The sequence below is a fragment of the Alligator sinensis genome, unplaced genomic scaffold (assembly GCF_000455745.1).
Source record: "Alligator sinensis unplaced genomic scaffold, ASM45574v1 scaffold517_1, whole genome shotgun sequence".
Lineage (NCBI taxonomy): Eukaryota > Metazoa > Chordata > Crocodylia > Alligatoridae > Alligator > Alligator sinensis.
The window spans coordinates 1,452,100-1,474,265 of NW_005842236.1; the positions used below are offsets into that span (position 1 = coordinate 1,452,100).

Below are 22,166 nucleotides of genomic sequence, written 5' to 3' on the forward strand. Positions count from 1 at the left end.
CAATGACTTTACTTGTAAGTTAATCAGAAAATTCATTTGTACTCAAGCAGTAACTGCTGTAAGCTAGGAGGTGACATATTGTATATTTCATACCATACAAAATAACTGAATCCTTGCTTTAAGTATTGAAATCAACTTTTGCAATCAGTATCTCCATAATTTCTACATAAATGTGGAAACTGGATAACACTTAACATAAGCAAGTGTGGAATACAGAGCTGTACTTCCCTTAAGGGGTTCTACAACAAAATTCTAACTCTTCAATTCAAAGTCTGGTTTTGAACTGATCCTGGAGAGGACTTAATGCTCCTAACTGCTTTATGAGCCCAGAACTTCTAAATGGTTTCTATTGCTGCCCGTCCTCAATTCCAAGCTGAGACAATTCCCATTACACGTGCCTCTCATAAAATGCTATCCAAGTAATTTGGACAAGGTTAACAACCATATTCTGGACACTTCAGACAGGGAGTGATTTTCATTGTTCACTAGCATGACGTCACTACCCAAGACTAAAATACCTGGACTAATGTGAACTAAAACACATGAATTTTAGGATTCCAAGCAAAATATTCCATAAACAAAAAAAGGCAATAATTTAACAACTGTCTCTGAAAAATTGCTTTAGCGCTTCGTACATTACAAACTGGAAACAAATTCTACTGTAATGTAACACATACCAGAATCACTGCGACAGAACTAAGTAGGATACTAGTCAGTTTTGAAATCAAAAGTATTATAAATAAAATTAAAAGGAAGTGACAACATTAACAGCATTAACACAGGCAGTCTGTCAATAATAAACATCTCACATGTTTATTATTCATAATATTATTACTGAAAGTTTAGCAATGCCACTATTACTGGAAGGAAGCACATTATAGTTATCAATCTTAAAAAAACACTATCCCAAATGATCCCATCAGCAGGTGGACAGTCTGCTGATTTAAAGTAAGTGTGCAATGCGCCTAGTATACGCTTCGGATTCAGATTTGGCCAATTCGGGGGACAGTGATTCGATTTGACAATTCGAATCACTATCCCAAATCGATTTGGCTGAATCTGATTAGGAGATTCGGCTGCCACCAAATCAGCCGAATCTCTGAATCAAACAGGCTCCATCCCCCGCCCACTCTCCCAGATCCCCCATGGCTGCTCTGCCCGGACCCAGCATCAGCATTTTTTTGTTTTTTTTAAGGCCCCGCACTCACCAGCTGCTGCCAGGCAGGGGGAGGCGATCCCCGCTGCCCCGCACTGTGGAGTAGACTCTACCACAAGCCCCCAGAAACCCCAACAGCCACTGCAGCAGCCGGTGAGTGTGGGGCTTTTTCTTTTTTTTTTTTAAGAACCAGGAGCTGAGGCAGCCATGGGGGAGGCTGGCAGAGCAGGCAGGGGATGGGGGCTCATGGCAGAGCCCCTCACGTAGCATGGTACAGTGGGGATTCCCTGCCCCCCTGGCAGGAGCCAGTGAGTGCGCTGCTTTTTTCTTTTTTTAAAGAGATGGGACACTGGGGCTGGGCAGGGCAACCATTGATGGGGCTGGGAGAGTGGGTGGGGGTCAGGAGGTGCTCAGGAGGGCTGGAGGAGCAGGCAGGAGATGGGCCCTAGCAGGAGCCCACCCCCCATGGTCACTTCTTCCCTCCTCCAGTTCCCCCCACCACACACACACTTACCAGCACGGAGTCTGGGTCAAGCTCCCTGCAGCAGCGAGTGGGGACTGCCCAAATCTCCAAATCGATTCGGAGAGCTTCAAACGAATTTGGATCTTTTTACTGGTCTCCTGATCCGATTTGAATTCAGAGATTCGGCCGCCAAATCAGGCCGAATCTCCTCCGAATCAAATCAGCACCAGAAGCTTCACGCAGCCCTAGTGGACTGCTACAGGATATGACCACAATAGTATAAAAATAAAGACCCTGACAAATATAAAGAAACATTTTTCAAGACCTTGAAAGTATGTATTAAAAATTAAACACTTTAATTAGATTATGGGCATTTATACACATGCTCTGAGATTGGGTTGGGGGGGAGGGTGCTTTAGGGTGGCTCCAAGAGCAGCTCTAATTAAAGCACCTGGAGCATCACATGTATCAGCATCTCTATGCTGAAAAATGGCAGCGGGAGAACTTTAACTAAAACTCATCAAATGAGCTTTAGTTAAAGCACCTCTGCTGCCATTTTTCAGCATGTGGACTCTGATACATGTGATGCTAGAGTCCTCTGGAGCGTGGTAATTACTATGCTCCAGAAGACTTGATTAATCAAGATTAACTGAGTCTGTTCCAACACGCGGTAATTACAGCACGTCAGAGATACCTCCCTGTACATGTATAGGTGCCCTATATTTGCAAACTTAACGATCCACAGTGAACTATTTTTAATAGCACACAATTTTTAAACAGCAAAAATCTTATGCACTCAGTGAGGCAAGCCTAAGACAGGTACTAAATGTTGTTTGCCATTTTAGTCAAATTTTCAATTACTGTCTTGTTCAGCCACCTGCACTACAAAATGAAAGTCCACACCTGTGCACGGTCCCCTAGCAATTAACTCAAGCCATGGACTAGCATTATATTTGTGCCAGGAGAAGTGTCTTTTCAGCACAAAAAGGAAGTATGCAGCCATTCAAGAGACTTCTTTGGAAGATAACTACTGTATTTCAGGTGTACAGGTGTCAACACAGTGTATAGGTCGACTCCAGCCCTCCGATCTAAAAAGTAAGTGGTTTTTCTTTTGTTTTTTAAATTTTTTATAGGCATGGTGTATAAATCAGGGCTGGGCTTGGTGCTTGGCTGGCACAGCCCCATCCCTTGTGCTGCTCACAGAAGATGGGGCCGCATCAAGCAAGTGTCGAGTCTGTCCCCATCCTCGTCCCCTGCAAGCAGCACTGCACCACCTAAGTGCCAAGCCTGGCCCTGTCTGCTGTGAGCGGTGTTGCTGAGTTCGGCACTACTCGCAGGGGATGAGGCCAGGCTCGGTGCTTGGGTGGTGTGGCTCCTTCCCCTGTGAGTGGCACTGGTGTGGCCCAGGCAGCGCCACTCGCAGGGAATGAAACTGCATCAGCCGAGAGCCAAGCCCAGCCCTGTGCCCGATTTTTTAATGCAGCACAATGTATAAGTCAAGTTGGGTGTTTAAGCCCCCAAAACTGGGCTTTAAAACCCAATGTACACACTGTGAAATACAGTAGTTTTCCCCACAAGAAAGATCAATTCATACAAAGATCTCTGTGCTCCTGCATTAACTCAAGTGGCTGTATGTGGATCTCATGTGTTCAAAACACACAACTGTCCCATTGTCCTCTACTCTCCAGCCCTCCTGCCCTCGAATGGAGAGGAAGAGCACTGGCTCCCTGATAGCCTGCTCAGGGCCTGTGGAGCTGTGGGGACCTGCCTTGGAAAATTCCCTCCCCACCTCCTGCCAACAGGCTGACTGGCAAGGGTGGGGCATACTCTAGGAGCGCTCCTGCTGCATGAACAGGCACAGCCCTCAAAGTGCTTGTATCTAAAAACGGAGGAATTATTTTGCAATTATTTTGCCTGCCTTCTAAACAGCATATAAAGTATATCCAGTATCTGAACTGTATGGCAAAACAAACTGCATAATGTACTTTCTAAAGAGTCATGTAAACACAGCTAAATCCATACCTTAAATATGGACACACACCAAATAATCTGATATCTAGTGATGCAGGGGAGTGGGCAGAATGAAAATACAATTCTAAAACAATATAGACAGAATTTCAAACACAAAAGGATCCAACTTCTCAGACATCAATGCAGGCTAGAATTCTTGGACAGAATACTTTGCACACTAGGCAGCAAGAAAGAGGCAACCTACATCAGCACAAAGCTACAAAAACAAAAGGGAATTATTCCACAAGGAGACATTTTACTTATAGTTTTCCTTTTCATGTTAAAGTTTCTGAAGCTCTTACTGCTTTCATAGATTTTTTTTTTTTACATTCATTGTTGCACATACATTTGTATATTTTTTGGACAAACAGCCAGAGACCGTATTCTAAATGTGTAGCTCCAACATCCAACAAAATTAATGGGAGTCATTCCCATTCACTGAGAGGTGGATCAGGGCCTCAAGTAAGCACATAATAATAAGCAAAAATTCTTGGCCATTGCTTAACCCTCCCCCAAAACCCTACAACTACTGATGTAGACTGGGTCAGAGTTAGCAAGTTAGCAGATTCATAATCCTGAACCTACTTGAAAGAGAATAAATACAATTCTATACAGCAGGCATCATCAATTAGGGTACCATTAGCATGTTAGGTGTGAAAAAAATATATGCGATCCACAGGACCCAGAGATTTCAAATAAGAATCCATAGTGTTAAAAATTTTCTGGCCTGCCAAGGTCTGAGTTCTTTGTAACAGAAGAATTGCTCAATTGTTTTTCTAAGGTCACGAAATTAGTGAAAGCTAAGAACTGACATTTTCCAAGAGGTGTCTTCAGTCTAAGGTTGAGAACCACTGCTGTAGAGTTATCAGATTCCTATAAAAAAATAAAAAGGTAGGCATAGCACAAATCTGAAATGAAAATGTATTTGCATTTAACATATTATATTTGGTCTAGAAGAGAACAGATAGGACCTTGAAATGGAGTAGCACACAAAGATATAAATGAATGTGAAAGGAAAATATGTTGTGCCTAATAGACTGGAAAAATTATTCAAGGATCATTAATGTTTACACTGATTCTTTTTTGTAATGCTGCCAAGGTCAGTGAGACCTTGGGTTATCTGCTGTCTAAATGCCAGCTGCATAAATAAAACACCCCTGGGCAGTTCATGCTTTTAGTTATACTTCCCCCAAATGCATTCTAGTTCTCTTTTAATTGCATCTTTTGGACACACAGAGGATTTTCACCACTACTGCCTTCTTCCTTTATGATTTATAGTTCACAGGCCTAATCCAAAGCTTGCTGAAATTAGTGAAAGAATTCCATCTCAATAGGTTTTGATCAATCTCCATATTTTCAAACCCAAAAATTCCAGGTAAAAAGTCTACTATTTTTGAGCAAATAATAGGAAACTGGGGTGTTTCAGTTTTCCAGTGAACTAAAAAGAAAATGTGGCCCCTAAAGACTTGAGGCAAACCTGAAAGAAGACTTTAAAATGAAAACACACAGAAGAGATTTAAAAAAAAAAAAAATTGTTTAAGGTTTCTTTTTTAAAGACACTTTTTATTGAATATTTTTAAAGTAAATGTATATTTATTGTTATGCATTTGATATATAACAATATCTATCAGATTATTTTTCTTTTAAAGTAATTTTGACTGCTGTGCTGAGGGAATTGGCTGAAGTCATTGCAGGACTGTTGGTGAAGACATTTGAAGACTTATGGTCATTGGCAATGCATAGAGGGTGCATGTTCACCTCCTCAGATTGGCAGTGCATCCCCTGAGATTGGCAGCACTGATGGTGACCACCCGCCCCTGCGGGTGGTCGCTGCTCATCAATCCTGCCCCACCACTTCTGACACCGCTGGCAGCGTCTGGCACCGCTGATCACCGGTTGCCACCCCCTCACCACCGACACCGCTGTGGCCGCCTGCAGGAGCTCCCTGCCACCTGCGGACACTTGTTGTGCCCCCCCAGCCTCAGGAGGCATGCAATGTTGATGCTTATAGTGCTCAGGACAGGTCCTGGAAGACTGGAAAAGGGCCAATATGGTGCCAATCTTTAAGAAGGGGAGGAGGGAGGATCTGGGAAACTATAGGCCAGTCAGTTTGATCTCAATACCAGGTAAAATTTTGGAAAAAATTATGAAGAAGTCCATTTGTAAGAGACTGGAAGAAGGCATGATGCTGAAGGACAGTCAACATGGTTTTGTTGCTGGCAAGTCATGTCTGACCAACCTCGTCTCCTTCTATGATCAAGTAACAAACTGCTTAGCTGTGGGAGATGTGGTTGATGTCATAGACTTGGATTTTAAAAAGGCTTTTGATAGGGTCTCCCATGGTGCTCTTATAAAAAAAAAAGGGGGGTGGGGATTGTGGGCTGGCAGAGTCCATCATCACGTGGACTGGGAACTGGCTAAGGGGTCGAACCCAGAGAGTGTTAGTGGACAGGTCTGTATCGTCTTTGCAGGAGGTGACCAGTGGTGTCCCACAGGGTTCAGTTCTTGGCCCCATGCTGTTCAACATCTTTATTGATGACTTAGATAAGGATGTGGAAAGCATGCTGGCCAAGTTTGCAGAAGATACTAAGTTATGGGGAAAAGCGGTCACGCTAGGGGCTAGGATACTGATCCAAGAGGACCTGGACAAGCTGGAAAGGTGGGTAGAGTAAAACCAGATGCAGTTCAATAAGGATAAATGCAGAGTGCTTCATCTGAGCAGAAGTAACCAGTGACATGAATATAGGTTAGGAGGAGATGCCCTGGCCAGCAAGATGGCTGAAAGGGACCTCAGGGTTAAAGTTGACCACAAGATGAACATGAGTCGCTACTGCAACACTACAGTCAATAGAGCTAATAGCATACTGGGATGTATTAGCCAATGCGTTGCAACTAGGACTAAGGAAGTGATACTTCCTCTCTACTCAGCATTGGTTAGGAGTACTGTGTCCAGTTCAGGGCATTGCACTTCAAAAAAGATGTGGAGAATCTTGAAAGGGTCCAGGGAAGAGCCACAAGTGATTAAGGGCCTGGAGGACAAACCTTATGAGGAAAGACTAAAGGGATCTAGGACTGTTTCGCCCGGGGAAGAAAAGACTGACGGGGGACCTGGTGGCTGTCTAAGTATGTAAGGGGTGAATATAAGGAGCTAGGAGAAAAACTGTTCACTACGGTGCTCAGGGGAAGACAAGGAGCAATGGCCATAAACTGTTAGAGGATGGTTTCAGGTTGGATGCAAGGAAGAACTTCTTTATGTTAAGGGTGACCAGAACCTGGAACCGACTTTCTGAGGAGGTGGTACAACCCCCAACCTTGGAAGACTTCAAGAGGAGACTGGGCAGACACCTTGCTGGGATCATATAATAATTAATATTCACACACCCATTCTCATTAGATATAAAAATGGATAGGAAATATTCAGCCCTCAGAAAAAAAGGATCTAAAACCACACCACAAATCATGTTGACCAATAATGAAATAAGTCCTATTTAAATGCAGAGTAATTTTACAACATCACTCATTGCAGTCACACAAGTGTCTCACAACTGTCTTCTCAACGAGCATATCAGCATGCACCAAAATATGACGGATAAAAAAATTAAAGAGATTTTTGGGAGAAACCTAAAGTGCCCAAATTTAGTCTTGCCTTTTCTACAGTTCAGATGACTGACTCCTAGATGCCAAGAAAAATATTCCATTTTTTTGTAATGGATTTTCTATTGTAGAAAATATTGAATGAATATTGTAAATATTGTACTGAATGATTTTCAAACATTTGCAGCAAGCGTATAAATAAATATTTTGTTTGGTATAGGAAGAACTCAGGGGAATCACCAAGTTGTTCTACAAACTCCCTTTTCCTTGGTCTGTCCTTCAAATCACTTTGGAACTAGAAATTTAGAAAATTAATATTAATCTGCCTTGGGCTGCCTGTCATGCGGCCCTTGATGTCTTGCCAAAACTCAATAAAATAAATGCCCTCTGCCCAAAATAATTGCCCGCCCCTGATCAAGGTAAACACTGACCCAGGAGCCTTGTCCAGCCAGGTCTCAGTGATACATGCAAGATCACTGGACACATCCTGAATAAGATTGAATATGACTGCTATTTTATTAACTACCATTCTTCTAGTTTTAAACAGCAACAGTGATAGATTGGCCTACTCCCTGCAAAACACGCATTATACAGTTTAGAAGAACTAAGCTGAGAAAAACAAGAAACTCTTTTCTCTCCACCTTTGGCCCCACCAGAAAGCATTGCCAAAGGGTGCCCCTGGGTAGCACCAGTCTAGCAGTGCCTGCCCCAGGTGCCTACCCCAGGGCAGTGCACAACCTGTAAGAGACCTGCCAATAGGCTGGATCCTACCTCTCTGTAGCTTGAGTGGCCATGTGGAGCGTGACTTTATCCAGGCCTGCCTGTGCTCTGACTTTGGATTCCAGAGCTTCCAGTTGTGGGGAGGGCATGGAGGGAGGGTGGTAACGCCCCTGCCAGGCAGAGTCCTGCTGCAGTCCATGTGGAGGGCCACAGTAACAGGGATGATCCGCCCACTCAGGGCAAGAGTACTCCACCCTGTGAACAGACTGGGGCCTACCTTCCTGTGGCTCGGGTGGCCATGAGGGACTTAGTATATCTTCATAGATACAGGAAACATGTAGCCCCTGCGCTTTCCCTAAAACAGACACTCCCTGACCCTTATACAGACCATGCATGAAACCTCCTAATCCTGCACTCCTCTTTCTACTGTGCACTTGAGTACAGATTTGCCAGAATCTGATTATGTGATTTAGAAGAAATAACACTTCTTACTTGGAATAATTCTATTTGGAATTATTAAAAATTCAAACAATTAAGTGTGGTCTTCAAAATCCTAACAGGTTTACATTACAAGGCTAATCAACAGATGCACATTCTAACCCTTAGATTTTGAGAACAAACTTGCTAATTTAAACTACTTTTTAAAAACTCTTTTGAGTAACCAGGTTCATCCAATATCTGGAGTCAGTAAAAGATCCATTTTGGAAAAAAGTGCAGGCTCACGCAAGATTAGGTCTGATGTGATTGCATAGACATGAAAACATTCCCTAAATCATTGCTTATATTTTAATCAATACTGAATTTAAAACTATTAAATCCAACTGAATAAAAACATTCCGAGTTGGTAAAGATTTTAGCAGTACTATTTTATAAATACAACATTGTGAATTTTCACTAAACAAAGACAATTTTTTAAAAGACAATTAAGATAGACGTATTTCCTGGTTAAAAAGATTTAAATTTGCAATATTAACCTCATTAATGACCTAAAACATTTCTAAGAACTTCACTGAGCTGCCATAATTTCTGTCAGCATATGTAGTACTGAATGACTAGTAAAATACCTGAATTGAAACTATTCCAGTCTAGCAGTTTGTATGATCTTGTGTTACCCATAATTCCGACAAAGGCTGAGTTCAAAACAGCAAATTAGTAGATCAGTATAGGAGCAGAATAGTGAAAAAAAAAACCCACTACCAACAAGAACACAATTGACAACACCACTCCACAGGAACTGGAAAGACACAGACAGTAGAGTTAATAAGAGGTTGAAATAGAAAGGGAAGAAAGTAAGGAGGCATGCTGTAGCAATCTAGGACTAAGCGTGATCAAGTGAAAAGTATATAGCAATTACCAGATTTTTGTTTTAAAGTTAAACAACCCCTTTAAATGCCTTTTCCCTTTGAACATTTATTTCTTTGCCAGTTTATGCGTTTCCTTTGATAGTACTGCATATTACAGAAATATTTGACTTAACTGCTTATTAAAATGCTAGTTATGATTAAGGTTTGGGGATTCATAAATGTTGAATTACTTTCTTTTCTTTTTTAAAGATTAATTGATTTTTGCAATATACTGAATTTGAGGCATCATGCATCTTACATTCACTTGTCAGGAGCAATCTAAAAATTCTACAAAATATGGTCTAAGAGCCTGAAAGCCATTTCAGTGTGCAAAATACAGACACTTTTTAATAAGCATATGCATGTACATTCTCCCTTTATGTTTTGCTTTCATAATCTCTTATCAAAAGTTAGTAAAACGGTAAAAAGGGCACAATACAAGAAATTATGCCAAAAAAATCATACTGTAAAAAAAAAAAAAAAAAAAAAAAAAAAAAAATCAAGGGTTTATGAGTAAGTCACATTCGTGGAAAATACTTAAATAACAAGTGAAGAAAAAAATGTAAAAAAGAGTACATTTGTCTGAAAGTTTTTAGATTTTTTCCCCTCTCTTTCTACTATATGAACAGGAGCAAACAAAAACCACGGAAATTAACAAGCATATTTTCTAAAATGTACCTGACCTGACATTTTAGGGTGCAGAAAGACATAACGCTTAGATTGTTTTAAAAGTGGTTTGACGTAGGGGTGCACCAATAGAGGTTTTGGGGGCTGATACTGATAGCCGATTTTTAAGGTGGCATATTGGCAATACCGATCTGATTTCCAATACGCAGTCCAGCAGCTTGAAGAGCTGTGTCAAGCTGGTAAGTCTGTGGTGGAAGGGGAGGGGGAAGAAAGGTGTGGGGTTACAGATCAAGGCACTTGTGGTGACGGAAGAGTGGGGTTGGGGCTGGGGCATGTGCTGCCCAGCCGGGACAGGGTGGGCAGTGGGATGGAGCTGTGGCTCTTCCAGGGGGCACAGGAAGGGAGGGGGCCAGCTCTTGCCACTGCATGCACTGCAAGAGGGCGTGGGGGGGGCCGGTAGTGGTGCTGTGAGGGGGACTACAGGGGAAGGGGGCTGCAGCCACCCCAAAATTTGCCATAGCCCCACCATAACTCCCCCTCCCAGAACCGCCGCCGCCCACCCAGAGCGCAGCCCAGCCCAGCCCCTGCCAGGAAGAGCCTGGTGCCATCCCCAGCCCCAGCCTGCAACTGTAGCTGCAGCCAGCACTGCCCTACCTCACACAGATCATGGGGCACACCCCCCACTCCCCATGCCCTCCCAGGGTGAGTGCAGCAGTGGGAGCCGCCCACCCCACCCCGCTCCCCTTGGACAAGCCACAGCTCCATCCCATGCTTTGCCCCATCTGGGCAGCGCCTGCCTCAGCTCCACGCCTCCCTCATCGCAGGGCGCTTAATCTGCACCCCCGCTTTCCCCCCGTTCCACCACAACAGACTTACTAGCTGGATGCTGCTCTCCAAGCTGCCAGGCTGTGCTCCTCACTGCCTACGTGCTGTGCTGCAGCTGCACGCATGCACAGGCATTTATCAGCCAAATTATTGGCCACATCAAGCTAATTTCTGATACAGTCAATTTTCTTTATATTGGTGCCAATTGGAAATTGGATCAATCTATCAGTGGCACGTCTAGTTTAAAGTGCAATTGCCCATATATGTAAGCTAATTTAGAACTGCTTAAACTTCCTGGAACTTTTGAAAAGTATTGTTAGATAACCAAGTATTATTTTGAACCGATGTCATGGTCAGACACTGAGCTTTCCATAACTAGCATCTGCCACCAAAAAGGCATCCCACATTGCACCACTTCTCACTCCTGCCTCCTCCTCCAGCTCCCCAAAACAAAAACTGTCTACTTTGGTACACAGCCTGAACCCTACTGCCACAACCTATAATAGCTGCACTTGACTCAGTCCTTACAATCCAGGCTAATCAGGGTTGAGAGAATGGCCAGGTAGATAGAAGGGGTACCCCTGCTTCTGGGTTCATGGTGTGTTGGGTGCTCAAGGGGGCTCCCCAGTATCTCCACAACTTTTAAAAAACACTTTCCCCAAACTGTTTATCAGTTTCATTCCACTGATGGCAACTAACCAAACTTCAGGGAATCCCAGACTGATGTGGACTGGAAGGCGGGGGGGGGAAGAGGGGAGGCTGGCAGGATTAACGACGAGGCACCCCTGCTTATGCATTCCAGGGAGTCTCTGAAGTTTTTTAAAGGACTTTTCCCCAAGCCACTGGTCAATTTCAGTCCATGCCTCACAGTTGGCATGAAAACCTACAGGCAGCCCCCCAGACACCCAGCACCACAGGAAGGCAGAAGCAGGTATCCAGGCAGCCCTCCCAACTACTAAACACCAAATGGCCACTCTTTCAACCCCAAATCAACTTCTGATGCACTGAACCTTGCCACATTGCCAGGAAATGAAGTATATTTATGACTGGCTTGGGGGAAAGTGCTTTTTAAAACCCATAAAAGCCCTGCCAGTTCCAGAGCACCCAGCTCCCGGAATTACAAAGCAAGTGTACTACCTGTACCCACCTAACTATTCCCTCCCTTTGGCCCGCACACACAAGTGGGCACCCCCAATCCAGGCACCATTGCACAGATGTTGTAATGTGTAGAAATTGTCTTTATTGAACTCAGTGCTAGTGAGAAGGGGGATCAGAAAACTGCAATTGCAGATCTTCCTCTCCTGCTTGGAGAATACTGGGGCACTTGCCACTAGGAGGCATACTGAGTTGGGTGCTCACTATGAGGCTTACTGGGCTCAGTGCTACCCCCTGGTAGCAGCTTGAAAGCACTACATTCCTAAAAGTTGACTGTTCTACTTGGAACTCTTGGCAGTGTATGTGCCGCCACTAAAATCCAGACAATTGTGAACTGGTTCCCAATGAGTGACATTCTCAGAATGGTTCAAGTGTTATGCCTGGCTGCACCCTTACTGTCACATTTAACTGCATCTTTAACCAATTTAATGAAGAAATTGTTTAATTCAGTTTGCAGAAAGAGAGGTAACAAGAGAAAATGCAAAGGACAAAACAGACTACTGCTTAAAAAGAAAGATATATTTAAACAAACTTTGTATCCTGCTGCTCCTGGCTAGTGTATGCAAAAGCCACAATAGATATAATTTCTCTTTAATCTGCCGCTGTTTCAGGAGCACTTACAAACTCAAACTTTGTAGGTAGCATTTTGGTACACACTTCAATTTGACTGAGTGGTTGTTAAGACTTTCTCAATGTATAGTCTATCACTGCTTAACTTTGATATCAGAATTAGGATATGACCTCCTCCCTTCCCCACTCCCCTACCAAAAAGGCATCAAGCATAAACCTTCCATTCCCAGGAAAAAGATTATTTACACAAAATTGTGTTAAGATTTGTACTTGTTATAAAAATACCGTCAACTTTGTTCCAATGTATACCATGTCATTTTTAAAAGGCACAGGCTGAGCTAAATCATAATAGCTAATCTTAATCTTTAAGGGTGTAAAACAGCTGGAAATTAAAATTTAAAATGTTAAACAGAGGGTTTTATTTCCTTTCATAACTTTAACCTCAAACTTGCACAATTTGAATATTAAACGCTGGCCAAAAATTAACCCACACACTCATAATCCAAAGGTATTAGCTGGCATTAGATTAGTGGGTTAACAGTCCTTTACTACTTTACACCCAAATCATTAAGAAGAAATTACTGAAGTGTACCATTTCTGAACAAGCAATTTTTGACACTGTTATTCTTACTTTAAAAACTACAATAATTGTACTACAAGGTTTTAAAAAAATATTTTGAACAAAATGTAAAGCAATGAAGATATGACATGATACACGGAAGATATATTTTGCCAACATACCAGGATTATGGATGCGATCCAGCAACTTTACAGAGCGTGCACTGACAACACCACCAACATGGACAAGGAACCCTGGTGGAAAGGACGTCAAGGTAAAAAAGGGAAATTCCTGTTGGAATTAAAAAAGGAAAAAGAAAAATCCAAAGAGTTATCATCTGTTAAGCACTGTTGATTGCCAATCAACATGCAATAGATTATGATGCTTCCTGAAAGACAGGCAAAGCAGTGACACTAAGTCAAATACTTATTTTAAGCTTACTATGCACTGTATCAATCATATGCAATCCATGTACCCAACACTAGACAGTGCTAGCAAGTTTTCTAAGACATACAAGTGCTTTTCCCCCATAGGCTTTGTTAAATTCAATGTTTAACAAATTTCAGTTGTGAATTAATATCCTTATGCAAATGCAAGTCTATGTCAGCCAATATGCTTTTTAAAAGGGTAACTAAGAAAAGGAAAGCATTATTTATTTTCTGAATTGATCATTAAACTTACTTATGGCTCTGCACTTTCTAATACTGGTAGCTACAAGTGATGGTAGTTTGATATCCAAGTTTTGAGTATACCTTATTTTTATTCCAGCAAGCATGAAAAATGTCTTGGATATAAGAGCCAAAGAAATGATCTGCCAGCACCAATAGCTCTCAATAAAAAATTATTTACCCATTTTCTAGATTAAAATTGTACGATTTTAAATACAATTATTAGAACAATATTAAAAGAAAGTCACTATGATGCTATCAGTTTCTTAAATGCATTCCCCCCCAATCTAGCAAAAGTGGAAAAGCAACATTCTGTTTTTAACCATTTTATTCAAGAAAACAGTCCAAAATACACAAACTAAATAAAGGCCTATCAGAGCCTTTAATGATGTATTTGCTGAAAATAAATCACTTACATTCAAATGAAATGGGCCCCAAATGATCTAATTTTGTTTTATAGTTACGTACATTAGATTGATAATTTCATAGTCATGTACATTAAGTATAGCATACTTATGGGGGAAAAGGAGATTGGTTTACATTTGCCAATTCTAAATGCAGAGAGCAAGAAAAAATGGAAATCATGCAACAATGTTTTACATAGTTCTGAAGGCTAGTTAGGGAGGAGGGGGAAAATAGCTATAATAGTTTTATATGAGGGGGAAAAAATCAGTGAGGCAAGTACTTTAAAGTACTTTAAAGTACTTGCCTCAATTTAGCATTCAGATTAATTTACAGATAACCAAGGTAAAGGTTAAAGATAAATCATCAAGATTCCTCTGGCAATATCTGACATAAAATGTCTTAGAGAAACTAAACGTGTAAAATCCCCGATTTTATAATGACGGATATAAAGTCCACTAAAAACACTAAATGTTTTTCCTTTGACATCAATGGACATCCAAAATGTCAAGATTAAGAGTCAAATCCTGGAATTACCAAGGTTACTAAAGAGGAGCAAAAAAACAACAGAAATGTTATATTTCTGCTTTCTGGAGGACTGGAAAGGAGAGTGATTACACAAAGGGACTCTACAAACATGCATGCTCTTTCCACAAAAGCAGAGAGGAATTTGTGGACCAGTCAGTGTCACGGTACACAAAATGGGTGTGAAACCTGGGATCCACTTGATCACAAAACTATTTTGAAGGAAGGCAGAGAAAGGTAAAGCAAATTAGCCAGGCAGCTATAACTACAACCTGCTCAGTACTGATGCTCCATCCATGGGATCCGAGCTGAAAGAGGAAACATTCCATTCTTCCAATGCTGATTTATGGTTCGCCCAAATTTCCTTCATGATACTTTTTGACCCTTTTTCTCCCCTATAATTCTAATATTATAAAAGCCTTAAACTGCCTGTCTGTCTGTCCATAATGCTTTATTCACGCTCCAAGTGGCTGACTCAAACAGCCAGCGGCAACAGAGCAGACCGAAAGGCAGGGGAGGGGGGAGGCCAGCAGCGCTGGCCTTGCCCCCCCCTGCCCGGCAGGCAGTGACAATGGAGCGGGGTTGGGGGGGGAGGGGACCACTGGAACTGGCCTCGCCCCTGCCACCCCCCTCCCCCCTGCTTCTTGGAGGTGGCGACGGGCTGGGGGTGGCCCCCCTGCACTGCCATGGCAGACTGGTTTCTCCCAACCCTCAGACCCACTCCTCCCCCACACCCTCCACATCAGGCCCAGGCCCACTCCTCCTCTCCCCCCACCGCTGCGGCAGGGAAGGGGGGGAGCAGGCCCAGACCCCTAGCGGCAGGAGGGATGAGAATAGATGAGAAAGAGATAAGAAAGAGACTGCAGAGCCAGGATGAGATGAGAAAAACAGAACAGAGCTGGGCGTCATCAACACAGGAATGGCACTTCACTCCAAATCTCTGCACAAGCTTGCCCCGCAAGTATCATATGTATGCTGAATAGAAGTGGTGACTGGATGGAGCCCTAAAAATGTCATAAGGGGACAAAAAGCTCTGACCCATCACCTTGCCCGGGTTGTCTCCCTTCTAGGAAAGGGTGGAGCCAATTATAAGCAATCCCACAAGTACCCACCAGATTACCTAAATGCTTTATCAGCACCTCATGATCAACTGTATCAAAGACCACAGAAAGATCTAGCAAGATTAGCAGGGCACAATTTCCCTTGATGATCGCCAAGCAAAGACTGTTGACCAAAGCCACAAGCAAAGTTTCTGTGCTATGATCAGGATGAAAGCCAGACTGAAATAGATCCAGGGGTCTAATCTCATCCAGATGTGCCTGTAGTTATCAGGTCAAATGATCTTCTCAAAAAAGGGAGGCTGGAGATGCAGTGATAGTTGGTTAAGATTCTGTGTGTACATATAACTGTGCATAATGAAGAAAGTATGGTAGGAAGCAGTTCTAACTGTATGCCACGGAAACCATCCAATAGGCCTGTTTTTTTTAAATAAAGCAAGAGCAGCAGAGGAATGAGAGAAGTAATCTGAATTAAGGAGAATGAAAACCGCAGCATTTATCTAAGGTGTAGTCAGTAGGGATGCATAAAACTTAGCAGAGGACAGTATTAGCCCCTCTATAAAAATACAGGCTAGATTCTTCATAGTTAAAATTAGCCAAAGATTGCCTATTGACATGAACAAAGTATATATTTGTAGATGAAAATATATATAAAATGAACTGTTACTATGAATGCAATTTGTTGTTCATTAAAATATATTAAAATAAAAGTTTATATTAATGTTTACATACAAATGATGATGATAGTTTCACGTATATTTTCACAAAATTTCTAGTAAAGTTATCCTCCCGCCAAAAAAACCCCAAACCTTTCCTTAGGTTTGGAATCAAAAAAAACTTTTATAACATACCTAAGTGTCCCTATAAGTTACTTGCATAAAATGGCAAGGGTGCTACATACATACCCAATTTAAGGTGCCATAAAATAGTTAACCAGCCATAAAAATGTTCCACACAAAATGTACGAAATTTGTATGGCTGGTTTGTATGGTGCCATAAAGTGACCATGTGACATGTCTGGGGTTGCCCCAGGGCTGGTGTTGACTATCAGCTGACAGGGATGGGACCAGTAGCTGTCGCTGAGCTGTAGGCACCCAGCTTCCAACTTCCTGATGCAAGGGGAACCTGGGCTCCCCCTGCACTAAAAGCTAGAAGGGATGCGATTGGGACCTGATCTCTGATCCCAGAATCGCACCTTCTGCCATGCATGTGTGGCAGGGCAGGAGATACAACTGTTAGGACTAGGGAACAGATCCAATGGCACTTTTAAAATGAACATGCTCCAGGACCTAATACTAACATATCACAACAACCAACTTTTCCTAAGAGGCTCTGGCTCTCTGTAAAGACTCTTTTGCTCTTCCAATACAGAAGGCAACAGAGTATATAACAACTTTATTTTCTCCCATGTTTTTCTGAAGAAATTTAACTCCACTCTAATTAACACGGTCAGAATTTTACTATTTCCCTGTTCCTCAAAACCAAAAACCAATATCGGTAGCTAGAAACATCTCCAAGACACAAAGCTACATGTAGCCAAATTCCATCATAATTATGGTTCAACTAATATTATACATACTATTTTCTAAAGATAAAATTTGACATTAAACATTTTCCACCTCCTTTTACAACATTTTTGTTCTTCTTTATTAGGCATTATAATGTTGTATTAGCAAAATAAATAATAATTAAAAAAAAAACTTATGCTGACACTCTTGAAGTACCATTTACATTTGCTTATGTTTTCATTTTAATATACTTTATTCTTAAAAACTTTAAAAAGTGAGAATTGGGTCATAATTTATCTTAAAGTGAAGAACAATCTAACATGCTAGCACAAATAAACGCAGATGACATATTTTTAAAGAGTTTCTGTATTTTCAAGCTAAAACATTAGAAGCAAAAGCTATGGACTTGTATTTCATGAGCAATGAAAAATTTAAGTGAAGCATACAACCATGCAAAATATTACTTAAGCCAAAATGTGGGTTTGCTAAATTCTCTTCAAATAAAAAAAAATAAAAAAATCAAAGCCCTACATGAACAAGATTGCAAAGAAATTTGACAAAGCTGTATAAAAATGAAAAGATTTTAAATGCCTGTTAAAACCAGAAAAGTCCTCAATAAAAGGAAAAAGGTCTTACAGTCACACAAAGTTGTGAAACATACCCGCCTTCTACAGAACCTATGAGGCGATCCTCCCTTAGTAATGAACAACACAAAAAATGGGAAGAGAATCATCCACTTACTCAGGTAAGTAGCTATTCATATAAAATTATGTTTCAAAGATGTAGCAGATATTTTTTATAATTTTCAATGCACAGATATTGTTTCAAGTAACCAATTCAACTATTAAAGTCTTATTAAATGAGAACTGGTTTCCAAAAAGTTAATTATTCAAAATCCCTATCTTTTAAATACATCAATAGTTTTAAATTATAAAATATTTTTAATAATTGAAATACAGTATGTATTAATAAGGCCACAAGAAACATCTTAACAATACAACATAAAATGCACTTAACAATGGCTATAATTTTCAAACTTAAAATATAAAAAATTAAGTGAACTGATAGTATTGCCAAACACTGTAGAAAGCTCCCATGTAATTCTATATGCTCTATTAGTCATTTTAATAATGCCTGGGAGTTTATTATAAAAGTTTATAACCAAAAAATAAAGTACATATTTCATATAATGTAGTCTTATTTAGGTCATGTTACTATTTTTTATCTACAAGACTTCTCTCTGTTAATCAGTTTGTTTAAAAATATCTTGATGTTTCTGAATAAATCAAATCTGTCTTCAGGCAAAATTCAATTTAGTTGTAAGCTACCAAAGTCATAAGATGATAGCTGCATCATGAACTCAATGAGTTATATTAATAGCAAATTCTATTTTGTTTCCTCTATTTTCTATTACAGAAGCTATAACATTCAATTGTTAGACAGGTCATAATTGTTTGTTCCAATTTTGTTTGTTCCCACCGTATGTCAGCAATATATTTTTATAGTGAGATTATACTGACTTAAACGGGCTAATGTGGATTTAAATGTGGGAAGCAAAGCCCGCTATTTATAACAGATTAGTTTACAGGAATGATTTACTCTTCATAAAAGTTATGGTTGAAGTACAAAATATCATTAGGTATGCCTTACCCTTTGTTCCAGAGCTGATTGGGTCTGCTGTCTCAACAGTGCTTTAAGTGGCCCCCCTTCTTTTCCAGCACTTCCACTGCCCATTCCTGAAGAATATTAGAACATAAATAACATCCAAAGAAAAAGTTACAGACCATAATAGCCTGAGGAGTTGTTGGGTTTTGTTTTTGTTTTTTAATGATTCATTAACATAGTCAGCCACCAAAAATCCAGGTTTACCAAATCAAAAACAGTAACTAGGGACCTTACTCCCACTGATACTAAATCCTTTTTTATCCTACTTTGACAGTGTAAATGGGCTTAAAATAGAAGCCTACTACAAATTAAAATAAGGTCCAAGGGGCTTGGCAGTGCAACTCTTACACAGCTGCAAATCTTTTTCCTCTCTGCTATCCACAGGAGTTTTTGCCATCAACTGCAACAGACATAGGATCTGACCTGTAATACTTTTCTTGTCCATAAGTCCCTTTCTAGTCAAAGTTTCAGTTCGTATGAATAAAGAATGAATAAGCATTTCAGGATTCCCTCCAAGTCAAAGATATCGAATTAGAAGTAGCCCTATGAAGTGGCACCAGCCAACATTTCTGCAATACTACTTCCTATTCCTATTTCCATCAGCAGTTAAAACAAAATCATAATTGCATGCAATTTAAAACATTTACAGGGTATAAATATTTTTCCCCCCATCACATAAGGAACCAATAGTTTTCACAAAGGTTCACATCTCCTAATGAAGTTACTACAGGATTGGGACCAAAGAGAGAACTTTGTAAAGGCAAAGGTATAAGAAACATCTCTCTATTGACTAACATTCAACATTGAAAAAATACTATAATTTAGATTTGAATTCTAATTTCAATCTATGTAATATGTTCACTCATCTGAATTGTTCAGCTCAGCAAGGAACTACTTCTGGGTATTCAGAATAGACAAATGCTTTTATTTGCTTGTCAGAAGGCCTTTCCTGCTCCATGTTCATAAAACCCAATGGTGGGAGTGGAGCGGGGGCATGACAGTTCATAAAAACCCAAGGTGGGGATGGACGGACAGGGACAGTAGGAAAGAAGGGGTACAACACAATTTTTCCTTAAAAAAATGCAGAGTTCTGCTGAATCCATTTTTTCTGGTGATATTTCATGCATGAAAGCATTCTAGCACTGATGTTTTATACGATAGCCACACACGCTTTCATTGGAACTAAATTATTAACTGAAAATAAGTATCAAGAGTCATACCTTTCAAAATTCTCTCAGATATCAATGAACCCACTAATAAAAATGAAGGACAAACTAAAAAGTTTAAGTATCAAGGGTAAAATGATATAAAAGACACACCATGATATAAAAGACACACCACAATGCAGATAGCTATGAATGAAGACAACATTTAAAAATGAATATTTTAATATAACAGTACATTGCTAATTTCCCTTTCCCTTCTTTTCTGCAAAATGCAATAAAAGCAAAACAAGGAAGATTGTTTTAAATGTAAACAGGGTGGGGTATTTTTTGTTTAAACGAACTCATGGAGGGATGGAAATGATATTCATGTTTATGTATTAACATAAAATAAATTTATTCCAAACCTTTTCAAAATGGCAAATGCTAACAGGACTAAAATATTATCTATTTATAGGATATTAAATGTTTTTAGCTGTTCTTAGATAAGGAAACAAAGAAAAATGAGTATCTGTATAGTCCCAATAAAAAATAATAATAATAAATTGAAGGTTATTTTGTATTAAATCGAAAACCAGCATTTTCAAAGGACTATACAATACTAAAAACTGACAGACATGGAATGAAGGAAATATCTGATATGAAACACATTTAAAAAAAAACAACCCACAAAAACAATTAAAACACTATTTGTAGAAAAGCAGTACTATCAAATATGTAATTTAGAAGGACAATCTGATGAGCAGTGTCAATGAAATGAAAAACGAGATAGCACAAATAGAAAGTTTGTGTGTAGTCAGATTGAAACAGAATACAATTAATTAATTGTATTAATCGCATTTCATGAGATTTAAACAGAAAAAGGGAATGAACTGGTGAGAAAGGGGGAATATTTATTCCTTCTAAAATAAAGGAATGACATTATACTGAAGAGACTGAAAAAGAATACAAATATTGGGTAGTTATCTGATAGCAGGCAGTTCAGTTACCAGTACTGATTTGAGACCTTCTTGAAACAGGAAGAGTTCTTTATGACAAAGTAGGCTATTTATTTCAAATACTGATACAACTGGAAGGAGAGGGGGAAGCTCGCAGTTATTACAAGTTTCCAGAGGAGGAGAAATAATCATTCTATAATAGTCATGTAGCCAACAATTTCCAGAGGTGGTTTTAGCAAAAAACAAGTTATAGAAGTCTGTATGTTAGATGCTCCTGCTTGACTAACAATAATGTTCCTTTTATTTTCTTATAAATCAGTTTTAAAAGACTATTGTAGATTTATCCTACCAGAAGCAGCCAGAAGCAGCTCTTCAGTGAAAGAAACACTTTTCCTCAGAACAACTGGGCTGACATGGCTAGACTGAAGAGGGTTAAGGCTAGACTCCGAGAGGAGGAGACAGGACTTTTTAAGATGTGGGGAACCACAAGAGAGTGTAGGGGAACTGGGAAACAGGAACATCCTAGGTCCCTGTGGGGAAGGTACTGCGGAAGAAAGTAAGAGAGAAAAGATGTAGATTCAGAGAATGACAAAAGAAACAGAAGGAAAGAAAAATGAAGGTAAAACAAAAGCAAACATTTTTTTCAAATGAACAAATACATAATACTAGTACATTAAAAAGCTGTTACAGGCGTACAATAATGAAATGGCAGTAAAGGCACACACCATAATGTGGATGGAAAACCATGTTATCAAAAATCTGAGTATGAAATAATTAACTTTGTTTTAAATACTATTTAATTTTATTGAAGAGCCATTGTAATGCAATCTTTTCTAACCTCAACTGAATTTTATCCAAAGTTATAGATTAATTAATTTCCAATAAAAACTAAGAAAAAGTCCACGCGTTTAACCATGTTTAAAAAAAATCTATTTTGATAACAACAGATTCTTAGGTTCTCCTATTCAGAGGGGCTGTAAGTTTAAATTCTGGTTTAACCTAAAAATTCTAAATTTAAAGGCTATAAAAATGACAATGTATATAGATATATATTACTCCCACAGAAACAAGGAGTTCCCATCCTCTCAATTTCCTCCACAAATATATTAGTTCTCCCCTTCCACCCCAAAGTGTTTCCATTTACAAGTGTTAACTTGTAAAAATATGTAATACTTCGTCAGTCCGTTTGCAATGGCATGAGAAGCAGCACCAGCTGC

The 22,166-nt window shown here is 39.9% G+C and overlaps 1 protein-coding gene across 16 annotated transcripts in view; it reads right to left on the reverse strand.

Moving 5' to 3' along the window:
• C2CD5 (C2 calcium dependent domain containing 5) overlaps positions 1–22,166 on the reverse strand; it is a 116,512-nt gene that overhangs the window by 68,227 nt on the left and 26,119 nt on the right. For 8 of the 16 annotated variants that reach the window (XM_025208534.1, XM_025208530.1, XM_025208532.1 and 5 more), the window contains exons 8-10: positions 21,299–21,493; positions 18,834–18,919; positions 13,205–13,313 (exon numbers count right to left, since the gene is read on the reverse strand). In XM_025208534.1, the coding sequence (XP_025064319.1) occupies positions 13,205–13,313; positions 18,834–18,919; positions 21,299–21,493 (390 nt within the window). The remainder of the gene's footprint in view (positions 1–13,204; positions 13,314–18,833; positions 18,920–21,298; positions 21,494–22,166) is intronic. The other 8 variants (XM_025208536.1, XM_025208537.1, XM_014521642.2 and 5 more) reach the window with 1 other exon arrangement.